Raw genomic sequence first — 24,181 nt, forward strand, 5'->3', positions numbered from 1 at the left:
CCATTCCCCAGTTGATGGGCATCTTCTCAGTTTCCAATTCTTTGCCATCACAAAAGATGCTACCATATTTTGGTATGAATGAATCTTTTTCTTTGATGTCTTGAGGTATTGATCTGCTAGCAGTATTGCTGAATCAAAAAGTATACATTATTTTTATAGTCCTTTGACCATAGTTACAAATTGTTCTCCAGAACAGTTGGACCAGTTCACAGCTCTAGGAACTGTGCTTTAGTTAGTGTACCACACTTCCTCCAGCATTCATCATGTTTCTTTTCTGACATATCCAGTCTAATGAGTTTGAAGTGGTACCTCAGAGTTATTTAAATTTTCATTTCTCTATTAGCAGTTTATGCCATTTTTTCTTATAACTATTGACAGCTTTGATTTCTTCCTCTGAAAACTTTGTTCATATCCTTTGGCCATTTATCAATTGAGAAATGGCTTATTCTTGTAAATTTGGACCCATGCTTTATATATTTGAGAAACAAGACCTTTATCAAAGAAACTTTCTATAAAAATTTCTTCCTCAGTTTCCTTTTTTTTTCTAATTTTGACTGCATTCGTTTTGTGTAAAAAGGTTTTAATTTTATGTAATCAAAATGATCCAATTCACTTCTCATGAACCTCTCCATCTTTAGTTTGGTCATGAACTCTTCCCCCATCTATGGCCCCCAATTGACTCATATTATTTACCCATTATGCCTTATGTGCCCATTTTTAGCTTATGTTAGTATATACAATGTGAGGTGCTGGTCTGTGTCTAGTTTCTGCCAGACTACTTTCCTACTTTCTGAGCAAATAGTAAGTTCTTACTCCAATAGTAAGATCCAATGGGATCTTTGGGTTTAACAAACCCTAAGCTGTGCTCTACATATTATGTCCATTGATCAACCTCTCTATTTATCCGTTACCAAATCGTTTTGATGATTATTTGCTTGGCAATGTAGTCTGAGGTCTGATACTGCTAGGTCCACATTCCTCACTTTTTTTTCTCTTATTCTCCTGATAGTCTTAACCTTTTGTTCTTCCAAATTACATTTTTTCTAGCTCTGTAAAGGAACTTACTTTGTTATGGCCCTGAATAAGTAAATTAAGTAGTATTGCCATTTTAATTGTATTAGCTTGGTCTACAGAAGAGCAATTAATATCTATCCAATTATTTAGATTTCTTTGTGTGAAGTGTTTCAGAATTGCATTTCTATAATTCCTGTGTGTACTTAACGATATTTTATACCATTTGCAGTTATTTTAAATGGAATTCTCTATCTCTTATTGCTAGATTTTGTTGGTAATATATAGAAATGCTGATAATTGTTGTGGGTTTATTTTATACCTTGCAACTTTGCATAAAGTGAGTTTTGATTCTTCATTGATATTCTTATACCTTTGACTTCTCTTTCTTGTCTTTTTGCTATAACTAGCATTTCTAGTATAATATTGAGTAATAGTGGTGCTAATGGACACCCTTGCTTCACTCCTGATATTATTGGAAAGGATTCCATTTATCCTTCTTAGAGAAAGTAGTTGATCTTGGATTTAGATAGATGAGTTATCTTTTAAAGAAAAGCTCCATTTATTTCTGTGTTTTGTTGGTTTTAAATAGGAATGGATGTTGTATTTTCTCAAAAGCCTTTACTCCATCTATCAATGCATTTTGTTATTTGGGGGAGGGGGTGTTATTTATATGGTCATTTATGCTGATAGTTTTCCCAACATTAAAACCAGCATTCCTGGTATAAATCCAGTCATAGGGTATGATCTTTGTGATATATTGATGTAATCTTATTTTAAATTTTTGCAATAATATTCATTAAGAAAATTGATCTATAGTTTTCTTTGTTTTTACTCTCCCTGATTTAAGTATCAAAAACTGTATTTCTGTTATAGGACTCCTTTACCTATTTTTTCCAAACAGTTTACTGGAACTAAGTTTTCTTTAAATATCTGGAGAATTTACTTGTAAAACTATGGTCCTGATTTTTTTTTTCTTAAGGAGCTCATTGATGGCTTGTTTAATTTCTTTTTCTAAGATAGAATTCTTTAAGTATTCCATTTCCAAATCTGTTCACCTAGGCAATTTATGTTTTTGTAGCTACTCATCTCTTATTAAAATTGGGAAGGAACTAAAATTAAGAAGTGTGGGAAAAGGCTTCCTTTAAAAGAATAAATTGTACTTTGAATTTTTTAAAAGTAGCCAGTAGGTAGATAAAGGCAAGCATGCCAGACTTCCTAACTTTTCTATTGCTGTTGAGTGTCACCATCTTTCTAGTCACATAGGTTTGAAACTTATCTGCCATCCTTGACTTCTCACTCTAACCCCACCCACCCCCACTCTGCCATATCCAATCAGTTGTCAAATCTTGTCATTTCAACTTTAACATTTCTTGTATATGCCCCTTTACCTCCTCTGACAGTGCTGCAATCTGATGAAAGCTTTCGCTAATCCTTTGCCTATACTGGAACAGTCTTTTGGTTGGTCTCCCTGACTCATCTCCCCACTCCTGTTGATTATCCATTGAGCTGTCAAATTGATCTTCCTAAAGCTCATGTCTGATTATGTCTCTCTTCTATCCATTAAACTGCAGTGAGTCCCTATTACCTCCTGGATCAAATATAAAATCTTCTGGTTTTTAAAGTCCCTTAGAACCTGGTCCCTGCTTTCTTTCCAGACTTCTTACAGCTCATTACCCTCCATATACTCTATAACCCAGGAATACTGACCTTCTTGTTTTTCAGTTTGATGACTGGTACTCCAAAAGGAAGAGCCTTGTCTGATGGCCAAACAATGTATAATCAGTAGATAAGCTCAATGCTATTAATCTTGACATTCTTATTATAAATGAAGACAGAAGGGAGAAGTTACAGCGCAATGGGAGAATGGTTTATAGGTAGCCCATGGAGAGAAAAATGAAAGAGGTGGTGGAATGGGTTTTAACTTGTGTCAGAAGTCAAAAGAAACATGATCTCATTGGACACTTAGTGTCACATATTGTAGTATAAATGATAAGTATTTGCAAAAAAGATACAGGTTTAAATAATGAAAATAGTTTATTCGCCAATATTGTCTACTGGGGACAAGAGGGTAGAGAAACTTATGGAGGTCTTGATATGAGTCTCCATATAAAAACTCGGAATTCTGTGAAGATTAAATTTAACTCTCCTCTGATTATAACAAATGAAAACACTTAACTCTCCTGGTTGTGAAGATTTAAATTGTAATCCCTGCCTATATTTGGAACACACTACTTAAAGTTGAGTATGAAGATCTGCCCATTTTAGATCTAATCATTAAAGATGTAAACACCCCATTTCACACATTGAGAGGTCTGTGACCCACGTGTGAAATAATGGGTGACAAATCAAAATCAACAGACTGCCCCTGGGAAGTTCTAAAATAGAGCGTCAACTGTAATTGGTAGACATAAAATTAGGGGAAGACACAGGAAGTAACACAAAAGAAGCATCTTTAAAAGGAGCTATTACTTCCTGAGAGGCAATTCTTCATTCTTTGATCTGCTGATGGGACCAGAGACCCTGTTCCTGACTGGACTTATACGTGGTGAGTGAAAGGCTGACTCTTAACTACTGGTTTTTCTCTGAAGAGACCGACCTCAGGAAAAGACTACTGAGAAGCTTCCCGGGTCCTCGGCTTTGCCAAGGCCGGCTGAAACTAATTCTCCCTTTCCAGGGGAACTGGAGATAAATTACTTAGTGTTTAGGCTGATTTCTTACTTCACTCTTCCTACATTTTGTAAATAAATTGTAAAATAAATCTCTTTGGAATTAAATTCCTGGCAACCACTCTTAAGTAATCAAGTCCAACCCTCAAAACAAATCACTGCTTTTTTCCCTTACAATTTCTAGTCCATGAGTTAAAAAAAAAAAAAGGCTGGAAAAATGAACAAATAACAAAAGAAGGGGGCAGCTGGGTAGCTCAGTGGATTGAGAACCAGGCCTAGAGACGGGAGGTCCTAGGTTCAAATCCGGCCTCAGCCACTTCCCAGCTGTGTGACCCTGGGCAAGTCACTTGACCCCCATTGCCTAGCCCTTACCACTCTTCTGCCTTGGAGCCAATACACAGTATTGACTCCAAGACGGAAGGTAAGGGTTTTAAAAAAAAAAACAAAAGAAATACTAAACCCATGAAGTTTTCATTGGATACAAAAAGAAAACTACAGAACCAAAAGGGTATGGTGAGATCCAAGCAACCATATGCAAAACTTCAAAGAAAAATGGAAATTGGTCTCAAGCTCTGGAAGAACTCAAAAAGGAGTTAAAAAATCAAATGACTAGTTGAAGAAAAATGGGAAAACAATTAAAGTAATGCAAATAGAAAATAATAGCTTAAAACATAAAATTGGTCAATTGGAAAAAGAGGCACAAAAATCCAATGAAGAAATGAATGCCATGGGCCAAAGGATAAGAATCAAAAGGTCATAGAAAAAATTCAGTGTTTAAAAATCAGAATTGGGCCAATAGAAGCTAATAACATCACAAGACATCAAGAAACAATAAAACAAAATCAGAAGAATGAAAAAATAGAAGAAAATGAAAGATATTTCATTTTTTAAAAATTGATGTGGAAAACAGATCCAGGAGAGGCAATTTAAGAATTATTGGACTACCTGAAATTCATGACCAAAAAACAAAAACACTAGACATCATATTACAAGAAATTATCCAAGAAAACTGCCCCTGATGTTCTTGAACAAGAGGGTAAAAAAGAAATGGAAAGACTCCATAGATCACATCTGGCAATTAAGTCCCCAAATGACAACATCTAGGAATGTTATAGCCAAGTTAAAGAACTCTCAGGCCAAGGAGTGCCAGGGGCCATCAAGCCACGATGTCTTGACAGGGTCACTCATGGAAGACAAGAGGTCACAAAGTGGCTCCTCTTTGTGGAATCACCCACTCAGACCCCTCTGTGTGACTTCTTTCACTAACATCCCCTTATTATTAAAATTGCTGATTATTATTCTTACTTAGCCCCAGGAAAAGTAGATGAAAGCAACATGCTTGCTTGGTTAATACAGATGTCCTACTCTTCCCACCCCAAGAATATTACCAAGAGATTCCACTCACAAAATTAAACCTAAGGATTCTTATGTACCCACTTACATTGCATCCTCTTTTCTAGGCATTAAAAACTTCTGGCAAATCTGCTCTGAATTCCTCAACCTAAATCTGGGTCATGTTGATTCTACCCTCTGACCCTGCACTTAGCAACAATGTTTTGTTGACTATCTCCTTAGGCTTCGTGCCTATTATTAGGTTCTATGGAAACATGTATGTTGAGAATGAAACTGTGTGCCAAATAGATGTGTGATCATGAGGGTATCAAAGCCAAACCTCAGCCAAGGGGGAGCAGTTTATCTTATGAAACCTGTGCTGGGAGTTGAATAGAAAGCTGTGTCCCATTCATCATTCTGCCGATACCGTCCAACCTCCAAGATCCCATCCCCTGTGGGAGGCTGGTCCATCCCACAGCAAAGGAGAGAATACTATAAGCGGTCAGAAAGAAACAATTCAAATATCATAGAACCCCAGTCAGGATTACATAGGATCTGGCAGCTTCCACATTGAAGGACTGAAAGGATTGTAATATGATAATCTGGAAGGCAAGGGAACTGGGTTTGCAACTAAGAATCTCCTACCTATCAAAACTGACTATATTCTTTCAAGGGAAATTATGGTAATTTAATAAAATAGAAGATTTCCAAGCATTCCTGAAGAAAAGACCAGACATGAAACAGAAAATTTGATGTCAAAATACAAATTTCAAGAGAAGCATAAAAAGGTAAATAAGAGAAAAAATTGAAGTGCTTCAATGAGGTCAAATTGTTTATATTTCTATATGGAAAGATATCTGTAACTCTTAAAAATTGTTATTTTCATAGTAGTTAGAACGTGTATATATAGAGGGTGTGGTAGTGTGCTGTTTAGGATGATATGCAAAAAAACTAGGAGTGAAAAAAAAGGATTGTACTAAAATGGGAAGAGAAATGAAATGAGGCAATTTATATCACATAAAGAGGATGGGGAGGTTACTGTTACAGTAGAGAGGAGGATGACAGTGGTGATGGCTAATACATAAACCTTAATCTCATTGGAATTAAGTCAGATTCATTTGGGTATAGAATCCTATCTTACCATATAGAGAAATAGAAGGGGAATAAGAAAATGGTGGGAAGGGAAATAACATAAGGGAGGGGGGTAAAGGGGGAGTGACTAAAAGCAAAACACTGGTATGGAAGGAAAGAGTGAAAGGAGAAAGGGTAGGCTTAAAAGAGAGGGTCAAGATAGAGAGGAATACACAGATGGTAATCATAACTGTGAATTCATGGGATGAAGTCACTCATAAAATGGAAGCAGATAGCAGAGTGAACTAAAAACCAGAATCCTAAAACATTTTGTTTACAAGAAACACATTTCAGGCAGGTAGACAGAGAGTAAAGGTAAGAGGCTATAGCAGAATCTGTTTTGGCTTCAACTGAGAAAAAAAGCAGGAGTAGCAGTCATGATCTCATACAAAGCTAAAGCAAAAATAAATCTGATTAAAAGAGATAAAGATAATTACATCTTTAAAAGGTAGTATAAATAATGAAGAAATATCAAGTACTAAACATATGTACATCAAATAGATAGTAAAACCATACTAGCAAGGAACCTCAACCTCTATTATAACTAGATAAATTAACCAAAAATAAGTAAGAAAGAAAGTAAAGGAAGTGAATAAAATTTTAGAGAGGTTAGATTTAATACATATCTGGAGAAAAATGAATACAAATAAAAATGAATATATCTTCTTTTCTACAGCACATGGCACATACACAAAAATTCACCGTGTACTAGGGCATAAAAACTTCACAACCAAATGCAGAAAATCAGAAATAATAAAGGCAATTTTTTCAGATCATAATGCAGTAACATTAGTCAGTACAGATTCATGGAAAGGCAAATTAAAAATCAATTTGAAACTAAATAATTCTTCAAAACTGGTGGGTCTAAGAACAAATCATAGAAACAATCACTGATTTCATTGAAGAGACAACATAATAAAATTTATAGGATACAGCAAAGCAGTACTTGGGGGGAAATTGTATCCCTAAATTTTTTATATCAGTAAAATAGAGAAAAAACAGATCAATGAATTGGGCATGCAACTAAAAAAAGTAGAAAAAGAACAAATTAAAAATCCCCAGTTAAAGATTAAATAGGAAATCTTAAAAATCAAAGAAGAAATTAATAAAACTCAAAGTAAAAGAACTATTGGACTAAGAAATTAGACTCAGAGCTGGCTCTATGAAAAACGCAATTAAGAGTATTGGTTAATTTGATTTAAAAAAGAAGAGAATCAAATTGCCAGTATCAAAAAAATGAAAAGGGTTATAACACCTCTAATGAAAAGAAATTTAAAGCAATTATTAGCTTTTTCCACACAATTATATAATAAATCTAATACTATAGATGAATATTTACAAAAATATAAATTGCCTAGAATAACAAAAGAGGAAATGGAATACTTAAATAATCACATCTCAGAAAAAGAAATTCAACAAGCTATCAGTGAATTCCCCAAGGAAAAAATCTCCAGGGCCAACTGGATTTACAAGTGATTTCTATAAAATATTTAAAGAACAATTAATTCCAATACTATACAAATTACTTGGCAAGAGAAGCAAGGGAGTCCTAGCAAATTCTTTTTATTACACAAATATACTGATACCTAAGCCAGGAAGACCAAAAACGGAACAAGAAAATTACAGACCAAATTCTTTAATGAACATCGATGCAAAATTCTTTAAAAAAATATTAGCAAAGAGACTATAGTAATATATATCAAGGAGTATTCACTATGACCAGGTGGGATTTATACAAAGAATGCAAAGCTGGTTTAATATTAAGAAAACCATTGTATAATTAACCATATCAATAACAAACAAACAAATCACATGATTATCTTGATAAATATAGGAAAACCCTTTGACAAAGTATAACCCCCATTCCTATTGAAAACACTTAAGAGCATATTTAAAACCACCAGCAAGTATCATCTACAACGGAGATAAATTAGAAGCCTTCACAATAAAATCAGGAGTGAAGCAAGGATGCCCATTATCACCATTATTATTTAATATTATACTAGAAATGCTAGTTTTAGCAATTAAAGAAGAAAAAGAAATTGAAGGAATTAAAGGAGGCAATAAGGAATGTAAACTATCACTTTATGAACAATATGATGATATAGAGAACTTTATAAAATCAATGGAAAAAACTAGTCAAAATAATGACTAAGTTGTAGAATACCAAATAAATCATCAGCATTTATATTTCCAACAAAACTCAGAACCGAGTTAGAAAGAGAAATTCCATTTAAAATCACTCTAGACCTGTGCTGGTAAACCTATGGCATGTATGCTGGAGGGGGCTGCTCTTTTTCCCCTCTCTAACACTCATGAGGACATTTTTCAAATCACCTGACCCTCTGGGCCCAGCAGCCCAATGGGAGCACTTCCTCCCCTGTCTGAGATAAGGGAGCAGCTCACATGTGGCATGAGGGTACAGTTTGGGCACTTGGTCTCCAAAAGTTTTGCCTTAATGGCTCTAGACAATATAAAATATTTGGAAATTTATGTTAAGATGAACATAGGAATCACATGAACACAATTACAAAACTTTTCATACAAATAAAATTAGATCTAAACAACTGGAAAAACATTAATTGCTCATGGGTAGGTCAAGCTAATATAATAAAAATGACAATACTAACTTAATTTACTTATTCAGTGCCATCCAATCAAACTACCAAAAATTTTTTTTATAGAACTAGGAAAAATAATAAAATTCATCTGGAAGAACAAAGGGTCAAGAATTTCAAGGGAACTAATGAAAAAAATGTGAAGGATGGAGAAATTACAAAGCACTTTTACTGACTGTAAGCGTTCCCTAACACTAAAGGCCCATCTTTTTAATAAAAACATTTTACTAGGAAAATATGGCAGCAAGTTCTGGACCACAAATGCCTCTAAAGAGATAAAGATGAGCCACCCAAATAAGGAAATGAAATGGTTCCTGATGGTATGAGCTGGCCGCAACATAATCAAGAGACTAAAAAGAACAGGATTTAATTAAATTATGTTATAAAAAAAATGACAGGAGGCTGGCCAATCCTCCATTGGTATCGCTGAAATATAAAATTGAAATGGATGAAATTAGATTGACTCCATATGATAAAACTTTTGGAAGGACATGGATGAAAACTGCACAAAATGGGGAGGCATGAATGGATTACAAACTATTGCTGGAAGGAATTCCCACCTTATTAAAATCACAAATCCATTTGACAAAGGAAAAAAACTGGGAAAAAAGATATTTTACCATGTGACAGTCATTTATGACTAAAAAGAAAAGTGAAATTACTGTGGCAGAACCCATATTTTAACACAATGAGTTGGTTGGTGAGGAACTATAGGAATTTCAGGAGACACCTTTTTCCAGGTCAGCGGAGAGAAGAAAGCTAAATGATAAAGGATCCAAATTATCTTTTTTTTTTTAAAGAAAGGGGAAGATCTGAACATTCTTCTTTTAGTAGCTATTGAATAACAGATGCATTAGGATTAATCATTGCTGGTATAAAATCCTGAAATATTTGAGAACCTGAAATATTTGAGAAGAGATAAGATCCAGAGAAGAATAATATAAATTAAAATAAGACTTTTTAGTAAGAAGAAAGAATACCTCCCCTCTTATGATGAGTGGGAAGATTATTAATCTAATAATTTTTTATTACTGGCATCACACATTTATAAAATTTCAATTTTCTCAATTCAGATTCTATGTTGTAAATAGAAGTGACTAAAGGAATAAGGAGAGAAGAAAACATTCAGAAAAGCTACTGGGAGAAAAAAATATTTCTTTTCACAATTATTGTTTCTATTCACATTTGAAGTCTCTAATTTCTTTGAAAGCATATGGTCTTTGTCTAACATTTATTACATTCTTAAGACTCAAAGTTCCTATGCTTCTGCCTAGTGTGAATTTTCTGGTGTTGAGTAAGTCCTGCACTACGACAGAATGCTTTTCCACATTCATTGCATTCATAAGGCTTTTCTCCAGTATGAATCCTATGATGAGAAGCAAGGGATGCCCTATGACTAAAAGCCTTCCCACATTTAGTACATTTATAAGGTTTCTCTCCAGTGTGGGTTCTTTGATGGTCAATAAGTTGTATACTCTGGCGGAAAGTTTTCCCACAGTCATTGCATGTATAAGGTTTTGCTCCAGTATGAATTGTATAATGGAATGTAAGAGATGCCCTGTGAGTGAAAGTCTTCCCACATTCATTACATTCATATGGTTTCTCTCCAGTATGAATTCGCTGATGCCTGGTAAGTTCTGTACTCTGGCGGAAAGCTTTCCCACATTCATTGCATTCATAAGGCTTCTCTCCAGTATGAATTCTTTGATGTTCAGTAAGGCGTATGCTTCGACTGAAGGCCTTCCCACATTCAGTACATTCAAAAGGTTTCTCTCCTGTATGAATTCTCTGATGCCGAGTAAGCCCTGTGCTTCGGCGAAAAGTCTTCCCACATTCATTACATTCATAAGGTTTCTCTCCTGTATGAATTCTCTGATGCTGAGTAAGTTCTGTGCTCCAGCGGAAAGCTTTTCCACATTCATTACATGCATAAGGTTTTTCTCCAGTGTGAATTCTCTGGTGTTCAGTAAGTCGTGTACTTCGGCAAAAGGCCTTGCCACATTTATTACATTCATAAGGTTTTTCCCCACTATGAATTTTATAATGTGAAGTAAGAGATGATCTATGGTTGAAAGCTTTCCCACATTCATTACATTCATAAGGTTTTTCTCCTTTATGAATTCTCTGATGTTCAGCAAGTCCTGAACTCCAGCGGAAGGATTTTCCACATTCGTTACATTCATAAGGCCTCTCCTTGGTATGAATTCTCATGTTTTTGTTACATTTCTGGGGTTTCTCTATAGTATGGATTGTCTGAAGGGAAGTAACAGATGATTTCCAGTCAAAGGTTTTCAAATATTCATTGCATTTACTAGTTTTCTCTCCAGACTGCATTCTATAGTAATCAACAGTATCTGAATTATGACTGAAGGACTTCCTACATTCATAATGAGAAAACATTTTCTCTGAGCATAGTCTATTACATTTACTTGAGTATGAATAGATACTAAAACTCTTCCTGTGCATCTCACATGGATGAAATCTCTTTCTTATAAATATTCTCTGTTGTGGAAAAAGAACTGGGCCTAAATTAAAGATTCTTACATATTGCTGATGCTCGTGACCTCTCTCTTTATCGGAAATTTTCCTTTTGACAGTCTGTAAATGCATGGAATATTCCTCCTTATCTATCTTCTGCCCCTGCAAAGTGGCAACATGGTTTCTCAACTTGGTGACCCAAATGCCATTCCTTGTGAGCCTTTTTTGGAATGACTCTTCCAGAAGAATGCCCAGTTCTGGAGCTGACTCTTTGGCTTCAAGTCTAGGCTCCCAATCTGAAAGAAAATTTCAAAATATAAGTATTCTCCTCCACATTCCTATCTGCTCCACCTAGAAAAAGCTACTCTTGAATTTTAAAAAGCAGAAATACCACTTTACTTTGGATTATCATTTCCAGTTCTATAAAAGCTTTTGCATTGATTCTCACAATTTTGTGAGTCAAAGTTCGCAGCTGTTTTCCAAAAGGGGAAAGTCTCAGAGTAATTCATCATGTTAACACTGCTAATAAGTGAAATGTTCCTTCCCCTCTCTCCCCCAAATTACTTGGCCTACAGATTCAGTTCCTTTATTAAACAACTATCATATAGAATTATCATTTTAGCATGTGTTAAAAAGAATAAAAAAACCCCTTAAAACATCTGTCCTCATGGACCTTACATTCTACTGAGGAAGAGAAGATGAATACAGATAATAATTATAAAGTAAAAGACATTCCAAGAGGTGAAAAGTACTGACAAAGTGATGCAAGGGTTAAAAAATAAAGGTTGGACTAAATATGACAGAATGTGATCGCTGAAATTAATACATCTCAAGTCAAATGACTTTTTAGAAGTTATTTATTTATAAAAAAGAAGGAAAGAGTAAGGTAGAGAAATGAGAAAGGGGGCAGAGTAGGAAATCTAGCTTAACAAGTTAAATATCTGCTCTGGTGCCTAGCAGGGCTCCAGAAGCCCAGCTAGAAGGCCCAGAGGTAAATTAGGCATCACCCACATGGCCTCCAAAAGGGGGACAACCTGTTGTTCATCTCTCCCATCAGTCAGGAAAGGAAAATCAGCCTTTTCCACTCACCCACATGGTAACCCAAAGGGAAAATCCAGAAGCAGTCCAAGGTCCTAAGCCAGAGCTTCTCCATAGCCAAGTTTGAAGGTAAAAGAGCTAGTCACAGGGAGTTGCAACTACTTTTAAAGACCCTTCTTTGCATCACTTCCTGTGCCTTCCTTTCATTTTACGTGGACCAATCCCAGTTTTGGAATTTTCTTAGGACTGCTGAAGAGGCAGTCAGTTGTTTCTGAGTTGTCACTCACTCTAGCACATGGGGTGCAGACCTCCCCTCACTTAAGGAAATGTGGGGGCGTATATGCTTCTGGTGATTAAATCTAAAAGTTGGCAAGGGGAATTAATCCCATCTTCACAATCCCTTGCTGTGAAACCTCACACTGCACCGAAAAATCCAGAATGAACTTTGGGTTGTAGTGAAATTGAACTGTGGGGGGTTGAACACATTTATTTTGTATGTATACTCTTATGCCAATGGGGACAGTCCCCTAATTGGCTTTTTGTTAATGCGTCTAGCAATCACTGGTTTTGTTCTCTTTCCCTTTTATCCCCAAATTACTGTAATTTAGAAGTTGGTTATGTTTACATGACCCACTGGGGAGACTAGTCTCTCAAAGGATGCCAGGGGTGATTGTGTAATTAGAATGTTACCCTAAAAACTACAATCCCCAGGAAAACTACAATTCACAGCACCCTGCTCACTTCCTGTCATTATGTGCTGACATAGACAGGTTATAAACTGGATGGAGTTCCATCTCTTGGTCTCTTTCCTTCCTGTCACAGCTTTGGTGGAGCAGGGATTTTTAAGCAGGTAGAAAAACTTAGTCACATGGTTCTATTTTGTCAGATAATAAATTTTAAAAAATAATACTTTAAGGATTGCACATGAATCTCGATCTTACAGTGGAGGGCCAAGAAAATCAAGGGCATGATGTAAGCAGACATACTTTAGTTAGATGATTTGGGCAGCTGGATAGATTAGAGTGGATAGGCTCAGCACAGGCAGGGAGTCATTGAGAGCTTTTGTCTAAGTGAGAAGAGATGAGGACATGGGGTAGGTAGTAGGTTGTACGAGGGGAAAAGAGACATGTAAGATAAGTGGTAGAGAAAAAAATGTTCAACAAGATACTGGCCATGGAAGAGGACAATGCCAGAAAGAAAGAGTCAGACTCCTGAGATGACAAACCTGCATGCCTGGACGGATAATGAAATCCTTAAAAGAAATTGGGAAGATTAAAGGAATGGTGGGCATATCATGGGGATAAATTCTGATTTAGACACATTAACTAGGAGATACCTATAGAACATCCAGATGGAGCTATGTATCAGACATTTCATGACTTGGCATTGGTGACTTTGGAGGGGATAAGGATATAGGAATAATCTCCAACTAGTCCTCCAACTTGAAATTCATTGTTTTTACCCTATCTCATGTTGCCTTTCCAATATGATTTTTTAAAAATTCTTACCTTCTATCTTAAAATCAACACTGAGTATTGGGTCCAAGGCAGAAGAGTAGTAAGGGTTATGCAAGGGGGGTTAAGTGACTTGTCCAGGGTCACGCAGCAAGGAATTATCTAAAGCCAGGACCTCCTTACTCTAGTCCAGCTTTCCACCTAGCTGCCTCTCCACTACTCATCTAAATTTCAGCACAATAGTTTACAAAGTCTATTCTTGATGGTGTAAAGATTAAAATGTAGGGGAGATGGGGAGACTGAGGCATCTGAGGCAGGAAGAAATTAGTTTCTCTGTGCAAGAAGTATTATATTTTTTTAGAGGTTTATTAAAGGTTAAAGATTAAAGAATATACAAGTAAGAAACATGTGCCTAGGCCAGAGGCCTAGACAAAATAACCTCACATCACGCAAGAGATGTACCTGCTCCAAAATGGAAGTCCAAAAAGAGCCAAGAGAGAGAGCCTCTCAGACCAATGGCCGCCAAGGAATTTACTTATGAAATTCCTAAAATGAAATACTCAAGTCAGAATGGAGTTTATGGAGGTTTAATCACACTGGGAGTAGGGAAAGGAGAGGGAGAGAAGGAGAGAAGAGAAAAGGGAAAGGGGCTACTCAACCTCTGACCAAGGCAGAGTGAGTTCTAGGCCCAAAGGGCCAAGGTGGAAAGAATCAGTCCTTAACTCATGTGAGTGATCTGAAGGAAAGCTGTCTGCGGGCGTCCTCCCTGTCCAAGCTTCTAACACCAACTCCCTTCTCGCTCTCTCCACATGAAGTGAGCGAATTCCAGAGGCTGTTCCCTACCTCACTTCCTGTGTCTCACAAGTGCCAATGGTTGGCTCTAGCTTGGCTTAGGACAGCCCAGGTGGGCAGTTAGTTATTTCTGATTTGTCATTGACTAGCACATGCCCGTGTAGTGTGGGTGTGCACAATTTTTGGGTGCTAGACCAAGATGGAGACTTTTAAAATTCACAATGGAAAGATGGTAACTATACAGAAGCAGAAAAGTGTTACTTCCTGCTTTAAACTCTTGCCACACACTGCCAAATTGCTTTCCAAAATTATACAAATTTATAGGGTCAAAAGTATTTTAGCAGCAGCTTAGCCAGTATCCAATATTATCACTTTTAATCAAGGAAGTAGAGTATAAGTAAGCATGCATTATTAGAGACGGCCAATATTTGTTTTGCTTAACTATGCACTGTTATAAGAAAGGGTCCTTAGGGTGGGGGTGGATCATTAGCAAGTGACACTGATGTTTTAAAGGTCATTGACACAATTCATTTTTTAAAATTAACATTAGAAAAAAATAATAGAGCCAGACACACAGTCCAGAATTGAAATAGAAATCCTATAATAGTTTAGTGTTTATAAATATAAGATCATAAAACATTAGGCAGGGGCTTTTCATCACTAAAGCATACTGAGAAAATCAGATTGCCTAATGAAAAATGAAATTAGAGCCTCAAGGCACACATACCATTGGTTTATGAGTTAATCATCAACATGTAGTTTTCAAATTCTCAATTAAAAAAGAACTTGGATGAAATGGGATGTTACTGATCTCCCATTTCAGGGAAAGAGGAACATTTCTACCATGTAACAAATAGAAAAAAACCTGTGAATTCTTCAGAGTTGGAAGACCTGAGCTGGGATCAAGAATGATTGATTACCTGCTGAGGAGGTAAGGTAAGCAGGAGGCTGCTTTGAAGTAAAGAAAAGTAGAAATGCAGCTCAGGGGCGGCTGCCAAAGCCTGTGGAGTTTCCTGAGCCAGCTGTGTCTGGCCTATGGCAGCCAGTGGAGCTGGCGGTCGCTGCCGTTCAGCAGCCTGGTTCCTGGCTATTGCTCACCTGGACAGGGGCTGGCTGGGATGTCCTTCTCCAGCTTCCAGGGTGCTCCCCCTTGCTCCAGCTGGGCGATCACATCTGGTTTGGAAACCGCCAGCCCTGCTCAGGGAAATGGGAACATGCTGAGCTCCCCCAGGTCCAGCCTAGCCTCCATCTCTAGAAACATGCAGACCGGGGTCTGGGGGAGGGGGAGGATGTAAAAAGGGCCCCCAGGATGATGTAATGGCATGAACCTCGAAAAAAAGTTCTGAACCATGAAGGCGTTAAGTGAATTTGGACTTGGAACAAAAGTCATGCGGCCAACTCCCTGCGGGCACTAGGACATCTGCAGACAGCTGCTCTGGATCTGGAGGGAAAATCAGCTCAAGGGGAACTACTGGGGCGACACGAGCCGCTCATTTCCAGCTGCACAAATGCCAAACATACAAGCCATCCCGGAATCTTCACCGTGCTCTAATGGGGAGCACCGGCCTCCTCACCCAGGCACGCCAGGGTCTGGTAGTTCTCGAGCATCACCTCCCGGTACAGCTCCCTCTGGGCTGGGTCCAGATGCCCCCACTCATCCAGGGAGAAGATCACGGCCACATCCTGGAATGTCACCAACCCCTGGAAGACCAAAGTGTGTGCCTTTTCCCGGGCCCATCTCCTAGCTGCCAGACGGCAGTCCTCCAGAGGCCCAAGTGGCCTCAGGGCTCTGTCATTCGGGATTCGGAATCGGACAACCTAAGAACTAGTCCCTTCTGCCTGTTCTGCGTCCCGGGTCACCAGGATCCGGGAGGCAACGCATTCGGTCCTCCAACTGCCTCCAGTCGGGGTCTGACCCCTACAAGGGGCTCCTGCTACTCTGGAGCTCTCACACACACACACACACACACACACACACACACACACACACACACACACACACACACAGCGCACGCGCCAGAAGGGCAGCTGGGTAGACCGAGGGAGGGCTGGGAGTCCACAGTGAGACCCCGAGACGCGGATGGAGCAGCGTGTAGGGACAGGGCTGGGCCCAGCTGTACCTGGAAGGAGCGGGGCTGTGAGGAGGCTCTGGATCTGTGGGAGGGGGCCGGCCCCACTCGCCCACAGTGACTGGCATGGAGTGCTGCCTCAGCATCGGGCCACAAGGGAGGCTAGCCCTGGGGGAGTGGGTGGCCTTCTGTGAGTGCAGTTTCTCTCCAGCCCTGAATCTATAACTGTGTGGATGGGAGGGCCTCGACGTCTCTAGCACCGGAGGGAGAAGCTTCCCCGTCCAAGCCCCACCACGCGGCTCACCTGCGGGCCGAGGGCTGCCGAGCGCATGGGGGACATTCTCTCTTCATGGAGGCTCCCTCCTCCGGGCTGGGGCCAACGTCCGCAGGAGGCTGTCCACAGGGGTGGAGAAGGTGGAATCAGGCGGAGGGCAGCGCCCTAGCGGGCCCATTGGCCTGAGCAAGACAAACTCTAAGGAGTCTGGGTGGATGGAGAGCCGGGCCCAGAGGCACGAGGTCCTGGGTTCCAATTGGGCCTCAGACACTGCCTAGCTGGGTGCCCCCATGGCCAAGCCCTTGCCAAGCTCCGGTCTTAGCACACAAAGGTTAAAAAACCAACCACCCCAGGAGCTGGCTACTATTGTTCTCCTCCTTTCACAGCGGAGGAAACGGAGGCAAATGGAGGTGACGTGACTTGCCAGGGTCACCCCTCTACTAAGGAGGAAGCAGAGGAGAAGGAGCACTTGGCTAGCCTACAAAGGGCCGGCAGGCCCACGATGAGGAGAGGCCATCTTCTGAAAGAAATAAAGAGCCCAGAAGAGCTTCCATCCTAAGCTGGGGGGCTCTGGAAGCACAAAGGGGGTGGAGAGCCGGGCGCTTACACCCCAAAGGGGGGGGCCCAAGGAGAGAAGCCCATTAAAGAGGTCCCATATGAGGGAGAGGATGGAGGGGGCCGGGCAGGTCCCGGGAGTCTTTTTTGGACAAGAACTGGTTCCGGGAACCTCCCTTGTTTTGGGGTTCTGGCCTACACCAGTGGACAGGGTAGCAAGCCCGGAATGAGCATCCCTGGAAGCTCTGAGGCCTCTGGCCAAGGCAATGACCACCCGCGATTGGTAGAGAGGCCTCAGGCTGGGCCACGGGGGTTGGGGGCTTGTCCTGCGCCCCCAGAGGACCTTTACATCTACCACCTCCTCCATGCTAAGCCCGGCCAGAGGAGCAGCTACAGGAAATGAGCCTCGGAGACTACAGAAAGCTTTGTTGGCGGCAGGATTTGAAGCCAGGCCCCGGGAGAAAGGTGCTTGGAACAAGTTGGGGCTAATGTTCCGTGGGCAGAGAAGTCTAGAAGCTTCCGGGATTTTCGTTACCCAACACAACGGAGTTGACGGCCCCTGGTCCGTGCTCCATCAGGGCCAGTGCGGACTCTCCCGTCCCCTCGGCCAGGCAGTCACTGCCCTCGGGCAAAGAAGCTGGGCTCTCGGCAGCAGCCCGCCTTCTGCCGCTCTACCTGCTTGGATGCTCCGGGGGGGCTCGGGTTGGGCCTCCCCTAACGCGGGCAGCTTGGGGGGGGGGGCGGGGGAGCAAAGACTAACGGGAAAGAGAAGCAGCTCACCACTAGGGGCGGAGCTGGTAGGTGGTCCCGGCCAAACTGCTCCTTTGCCGGGGCGGATGCTCAGGATGCAGTCGAAGAGGAGGGTGGCAGCAAACAGGAGGAGGAGCGGTGGGGCAGCCCCGCCCTCAGCCCCCCCTCCACTCCAGCAGCGAGGGCCGAGCTCGCACCTGAGCATGCGCAGCCTGCCTATGACCCAGCTTCACTAAGGCCGGCTGGAAGTAGGCGGGAGCCCCGGAGTCTAGAGCTCCGGCATTGGTCCCAGCACTGACCAATGGCTGGACCCACTGGCTTAGCGGGCAGGGCCTGGACAGAGCCATTGGGCGCGCATGGTTCGCCCCCCGCCCAGGTCCTCCCCAGGGACTTGCGAACAGGAGCCGGGGGCTTTGCCCCTTCCTCCCGCCCGGCCTGGCTTCCAGCTCCCACTCACCGTGGCCGGGGACAGACACAGGACTCGGGCCCCTACGTTGGCGGAGGCTGAGGACGGCCTGAAGGGATCAAGGGATCCTGACTAGGCCGAAAACAGTGCCGAGAAGAATGGAAAGGGACCGGAAATGACGTCGGCGGGAAGCGGAAAGAGAATACCTCTTCTGGCTCTAACCACTTTGGGTTCCTGAGCGTCAGAGTGTCCATGGCAACCACCCGGAAGGCCGCGGGCCAAACCAGCAAAGAAGTCTGGGAAACGTAGTACGGAGAGCGCTGGCGAATAGTTCGCTTGCCCAGTAGGGAGCCTAGCTAGGTCCGAAGCACCCGGTGGGTTGGATTTAAGTGTCAGGAACCGGCTCACGCAGGGCAGATAATGGCGGGAACCAGCTGAGCAGCATCCGGAATGAATATTTTTCACGATCCCAGGGGCTGATCTTTCTAGAGCAAAATTCACACTAGTTAGGTAACCCTGGACCCGTCACTGGGCCTTGCCCTAGTACAGTCCTTACCTCCTAGGGTTGTCGTGAGCATCCAATGAGATCATACACAGAAAGTTCTCATTCTTTGCCAGGCCTTGTGCTTCCAAGGCGGCGCTGGGCATACAGAAGAGCCGAGGACTTCCTGTCCTCAAGGAGCTTACCGTACATGGAAGGATCATAGGCAGAGTTGGAAGGGACAGAAGTTTATTCCAACTTCTCATGTGACAAAAGCGGACTCTGAGGCCAGGAGGGACTCCGTCTCTTGCCCACTTCTGAAAGAGTGGCAGAGTTAGGCCTGGCCCCTCCAAGCCCAAATCCAGCCCAATTTCCACTTGAGCTGGGCTTCGTTTCAAAGCTGTTGGCACCAAACATTGAGGAGGTCACAAAGAAAGAACACGATACTGGTGAAATCATCGTACATGGCCTCAGACTCAGAGCCAGAAGGAAATAATCATTTCTATTGGGCCTACTCTGAGTGACTATGGGACAGGTTAAAGTCCAAATCAGAGCTGAACAGTTTATCTGCAAATCCCTTTGCTCCTCACTATCCTGGCCCCTTGCCATTCAAGCTGAACCAAGGAAACCAGTTATCTGTGAAGGAGAGTGAAAGATTGAATGGTTCTGTGCTTCCAAGACTAGACAAATTTATGACTTTGGGAGTTTGGGGTTTATTCTCAATTTTCCTTAAAATGCGTCACTCACTCTTATACCGAACATGGCCCAGAGCATGTCCCCACAGAAGCATTCTCATTCTGGTCCCTCTTTAGGGATGCACTAGATCCCACTCAGGAGGCCACTCGCCTTGCGCAGACTTTCTCAAACTTGTCTGCAACTGAAAAAACACCCTTATTATCTCAGCAAAATTCCAGGGCTGAAATCTTCAGGGTCTCAGGAGTCTGAAGAGGAGGAGGACAATGTCGAGAAACTCCCCTCCAGAGAGACAGCAAAATATAACACTGATCTGGACTTTCTGGTTAGGCTCAAGTCATCCCCACCCCCTATACATACCTCAATACAAAAGGGGAAAAGGAAGGGAAAAGGAGAACAAAGTGGACCTCCACCCCCACCCAAGGCTTTCAGGGGGGCAATACAAAATGCACAAAGTGATGGAGATTTCTCTCTCTTCCCTGTCCTTTACCTGGGGGGAGGAGGCTCAGATGATGAAGAGGAGCCCAAGTGGGAGTCTCTCCCCTACAAAATGATTAAAGAAATCAAAGCAGCATGTGCCTCATATGGCCCCACTTCCCTGTTCACTTTAACCTTAGTAGAGACCCTCGAAGGGAACTAGATGACCCCTTATGAGTGGCATCAGACTGCTAAAGCATGTCTAATGGGGAGATTTCCTCCTTTGGAAAGCAGAATACAAAGAAGCCACTAAGAGAGAAGCCCCTAAGAGAGAAGCAGCTAACAACAAAAGAAAGGGAAATAGGATCACTAAAGACATGTTGCTGGGTATGGATGATTGGACAAACTGTGCAGAGCAAATCAAACTGCCCAAGAAAGCTCTGTACCAATGTACCACCTGTGCTTTAGAAGCCTGGCAAAAAAATCCCAGTATCAGAAGGGCTAACTTCAGGGCTGGCTGATATCAAACAAGGCTCAGAGGAAAAGTATGCAGACTTTTTGGATAGATTGATTCAACAAGTCAAGAGAACTATCCCCCACGAGGATGCGGCTGACATTGTAATCCATCAGCTTGCACACTAAAATGCCAATAAGACCTGCCAGGGGATGCTCCAAAATGTAAAAAGAACAAGGAACATCAGTGACTTTGTAAAGACTTGTGAGGATTTCACTCCCTCCTTTGTCCAAGGAGTGGCCATAGCAGCAGCCCTCCAGGGAAAGGCATATCGAGAGATGATTAAAAATACAAGAGCAAGAAAAGAATGTTTCAAGTGTGGGGGAATAGGACACTATGGAAGAGAATGCCCACAGGGTGACATCAGACCCACCAGAACCCCACCACCCACATTCAACTATGGACCAGGTCCCTGCAACAGATGTGGAAAAGGTTACCATTTGCCCAAATACTGTCAATCAAGGTACCACCATAATGGGCACTTATTACCTGCTAGGCCTCCTCAAAACATGCAGCAGAGAAACTTCAAACGGGGCCCAGCCCTGGGGCCCCTCAAAACAATGGGGCAACAACTGTAGGGCTCAGTCAGAAAAACCCATTCCTTCCGCAACAATCCGCTCCTTGCATCAAACAACCCCAGGCAGCATAGGATTGGAACTCTGTGCAGCCTCTGGTCTCATATTGACCCCTGATTCTCCCCCTGCACTCATCCCTACAGGGGTGAAGGATCCCCTGCCCAAGGGGACAATTGGCCTCATTATAGGAAGGAGCTCTGTCTCCCTCAGGGGAATAGTTGTAACCCCAGGAGTAATAGACTCAGATTTCACAGGGGAATTACAAATAATAGTACAACCTCCATCTAAAACTGTGACAATAATGAAGGGACAGAGAATTGCCTGACTGCTCATTCTCCCTTATGTACAAACAGATAATCCAATCCTTAAAACATTTAGAGGTCAGGGAGGATTTGGGTCCTCGAATTGGGCATTCTGGGTCTAAGAAATAAAAAATTCAAGACCCATGAAAATTCGTGGAAAGTGGAAAGAATATAGAAGGATTCCTGGATACGAGTGCAGACACTAGTTGTATAGCAGGAAAACACTGGCCACCGACGTGGCCCACCAAAATCAGCCCCTCTGACCTCATAGGTATTGGAAAGGTCACTAATGCAGCCCAGTTCTCAGATATTAACTTGGTCAGACGGGAACCTGTCAGGACAGTTCTGTCCACACATGGTCCCTTCTCTCCCTGTCACTATATGGGGACGAGATCTACTATCACAAATGAAGGTCTCCTTAGTTACACCAGAGGAAGATGCCCAAATTCCCCCCCCCCCATGATGAACCTCCGGATTTTCCGGAGGGGCCATTGCCAAGATAACAGCTGATCCAATAACGTGGAAGTCAATAAACCAATCTGGATTGAGCAATGGCCTCTAACAGATGAGAAATTACAGGCTTTACAAGAACTAGTACAGGAGCAATTATGTTTGGGACACATAGAGCCAAGTGACAGCCCATGGAACATGCCTGTATTTGTCATTAAGAAAAGATCAGGCAAGTGGAGGCTCTTACAAGATTTAAGAGCAATAAATAATATCATGGAAGCGATGGGGAGCCTCCAACCAGGGCTTCCCTCCCCAGTAGCCATTCCCAAGGGGTATGAGATCATGGCAATGGATCTACAGGATTGTTTCTTTACCATCCCTTTATCCCCCCAAGATAGAGCAGGTTCGCCTTTAGCTGCCCTCAGTAAAGACCCTATCAAGGCTTCCACTGGAAAAGTCTGCCCCAGGGCAGCAAGACCAGCTCCACCCTCTGGCAGAAATGTGTGGATCTTGCCCTAAATCCTATAAGAATACAATTCCCAGATGCCTAGGTAATACACTATGTGGATGATATCCTGCTGGCCCACCCTGATCGTGCCAAATTGCACGAGATTATGTTCAGCACTGTTCAGGCTCTGGCAGAAAACGGGTTAAAAATGGCACCCGATAAAATCCAGACTGAACTCCCCATCCGGTACTTAGGACGCACCATTGGGACTGAGAATCGGATCTCCCATCAGAACTTACAAGTGAGAGTGGATCATCTCAGTACACTAAATGACTTTCAAACACTGTTAGGGGGCATCCATTGGATCCGGCCATTCTTAAGAATCACCACTGCAGAGCTCAAGCCTCTATTTGAGATCCTGAGAGGAGACCCTCCCCCGCCTCACCCCGCACTCTCTAGTCAATGGAGCCATTAACAATCAGAAGTGGTCCGCTTAGACTCTAGTCAGCCTCGGTCTCTTATAATACTCCCCACTGAGTACAATCCAACCGGGTGCCAGTGGCAAGATTTGCCTCTCCTGCCCAACTCTACACGGAAGGCCATCTCCTCCTATGTCATGGTAATCACCGAATTGATCGTCAAAGGTCATAGGAGAAGCCGGGAACTCTTTGGCGAGGACCCCCCTTTCTTTATCACCCCTCTAAATGCAATGCGAGTTGACCATCAGTATTGTCATTCCACCGATTGGAAAATCGCTTTGGCGAATTACTCTGGAGAAATCCTCTACCGCCTTCCTCAGAGTCCTTTGCTGCAGTTCTTAAAGACACAGGCAGGCATTTTTCCCTCCCGGTTTTCCCCGGACCCTCTCCCCCTGCCCGCCGCCATGGTTTTTACAGATGGGTCATCCAATAGGAAAGAAGGGACAGTGATCAATAATGAGCCATTTATACAAGAAACTTGAGAATGTTCCGCACAGCGTACAGAAATTCTTGCAGTCATTTATGCCTTTAAAAAATTGGCTAATGTGCCCGTCAATTTTGTGTATCTGCGTGCCAAGAGAATGGGTATAAAAATAAAGATCAGACATCGGGAAAGTGGAGTAGCTGTCAGATGCAAAGCAATCCCATGGCTGTTACGATTAAGCGGTCTTCCCTTTGTTATTTTTGTTGACTGATCGTTCGCCACCAGTCAGGATCCCCTGGAGTCTCCGGCAAGAGTGGACTTTGCCCGTGACAATTAGGGTGGAATAGTTTTAAAATTCACACTTCCTAAGTCTACATTTACAAAGTTCTCACTATTCCTTATTTTCTGTCTTCATACTAGCCATCTTCTTTTCCTGGAAAATACTTCAACTTTCCTTGATCAAATCTTCTTTCTTCACTATCCAGCTCAATATCCAGTCTCAAAAAAGCCTTCTTCATGGAGCTTTCTGGCTACTAGTGCTTTCTCTCTCTGCCTTGATCTATTTGCTATTAAAATCTTTCTCTCTCTCTCTCTCTCTCTCTCTCTCTCTCTCTATATATATATATATATATATATATATATGTATATATATATATATATATATATATATATATCACCAGCTTTAATCTTTAACCAGCCCTGTCTATACTGCATCTATCTTCAGGAGAGCCTGTAGAACACTTTCCCGGTGTCTATAAATTTATTTTTTTTAAATGATAACTTAATTTCACACAATTTCCTTTGTAATCCTATATGTTTAA

At 41.9% G+C, this 24,181-nt stretch overlaps 1 protein-coding gene across 4 annotated transcripts; it reads right to left on the minus strand.

Annotated features, from left to right (window-relative positions):
* Positions 1–6,736: 6,736 nt before the first annotated feature.
* On the minus strand, positions 6,737–23,930 carry LOC100019744 (zinc finger protein OZF-like). 4 transcript variants are annotated; one of them, XM_007490224.3, is made up of 5 exons: positions 18,629–23,930; positions 16,897–16,985; positions 16,098–16,224; positions 15,622–15,717; positions 6,737–11,535 (listed from the first exon to the last, which is right to left on the minus strand). In XM_007490224.3, exons 2-5 carry the CDS (start codon positions 16,930–16,932, stop codon positions 10,004–10,006), a joined length of 1,791 nt encoding a protein of 596 aa, XP_007490286.1. In that variant the 5' UTR covers positions 16,933–16,985; positions 18,629–23,930; the 3' UTR covers positions 6,737–10,003. The 4 variants fall into 4 exon arrangements, with proteins under 4 accessions (XP_007490286.1, XP_016288421.1, XP_056677245.1 ...); XM_016432935.2 differs by having other exon boundaries at positions 16,897–17,048; XM_056821267.1 differs by having other exon boundaries at positions 16,045–16,224; positions 18,629–23,927.
* Positions 23,931–24,181: the final 251 nt, after the last annotated feature.

The sequence above is a fragment of the Monodelphis domestica genome, chromosome 3 (genome assembly GCF_027887165.1).
Source record: "Monodelphis domestica isolate mMonDom1 chromosome 3, mMonDom1.pri, whole genome shotgun sequence".
NCBI lineage: Eukaryota > Metazoa > Chordata > Mammalia > Didelphimorphia > Didelphidae > Monodelphis > Monodelphis domestica.

What these genes read in the sequence shown, in the direction of transcription:
- LOC100019744 (XM_007490224.3), bottom strand. Translation starts at nt 16,932, where the DNA reads ATGTCCCCCATGCGCTCGGCAGCCCTCGGCCCGCAG. An exon ending in CCAGACCCTGGCGTGCCTGG is followed by an intron (nt 15,718 to 16,097) that starts GTGAGGAGGCCG and finishes TTCCCTGAGCAG; the next exon opens with GGCTGGCGGTTTCCAAACCA. An exon ending in CCCAGCCAGCCCCTGTCCAG is followed by an intron (nt 11,536 to 15,621) that starts GTGAGCAATAGC and finishes ATTTTCTTTCAG; the next exon opens with ATTGGGAGCCTAGACTTGAA.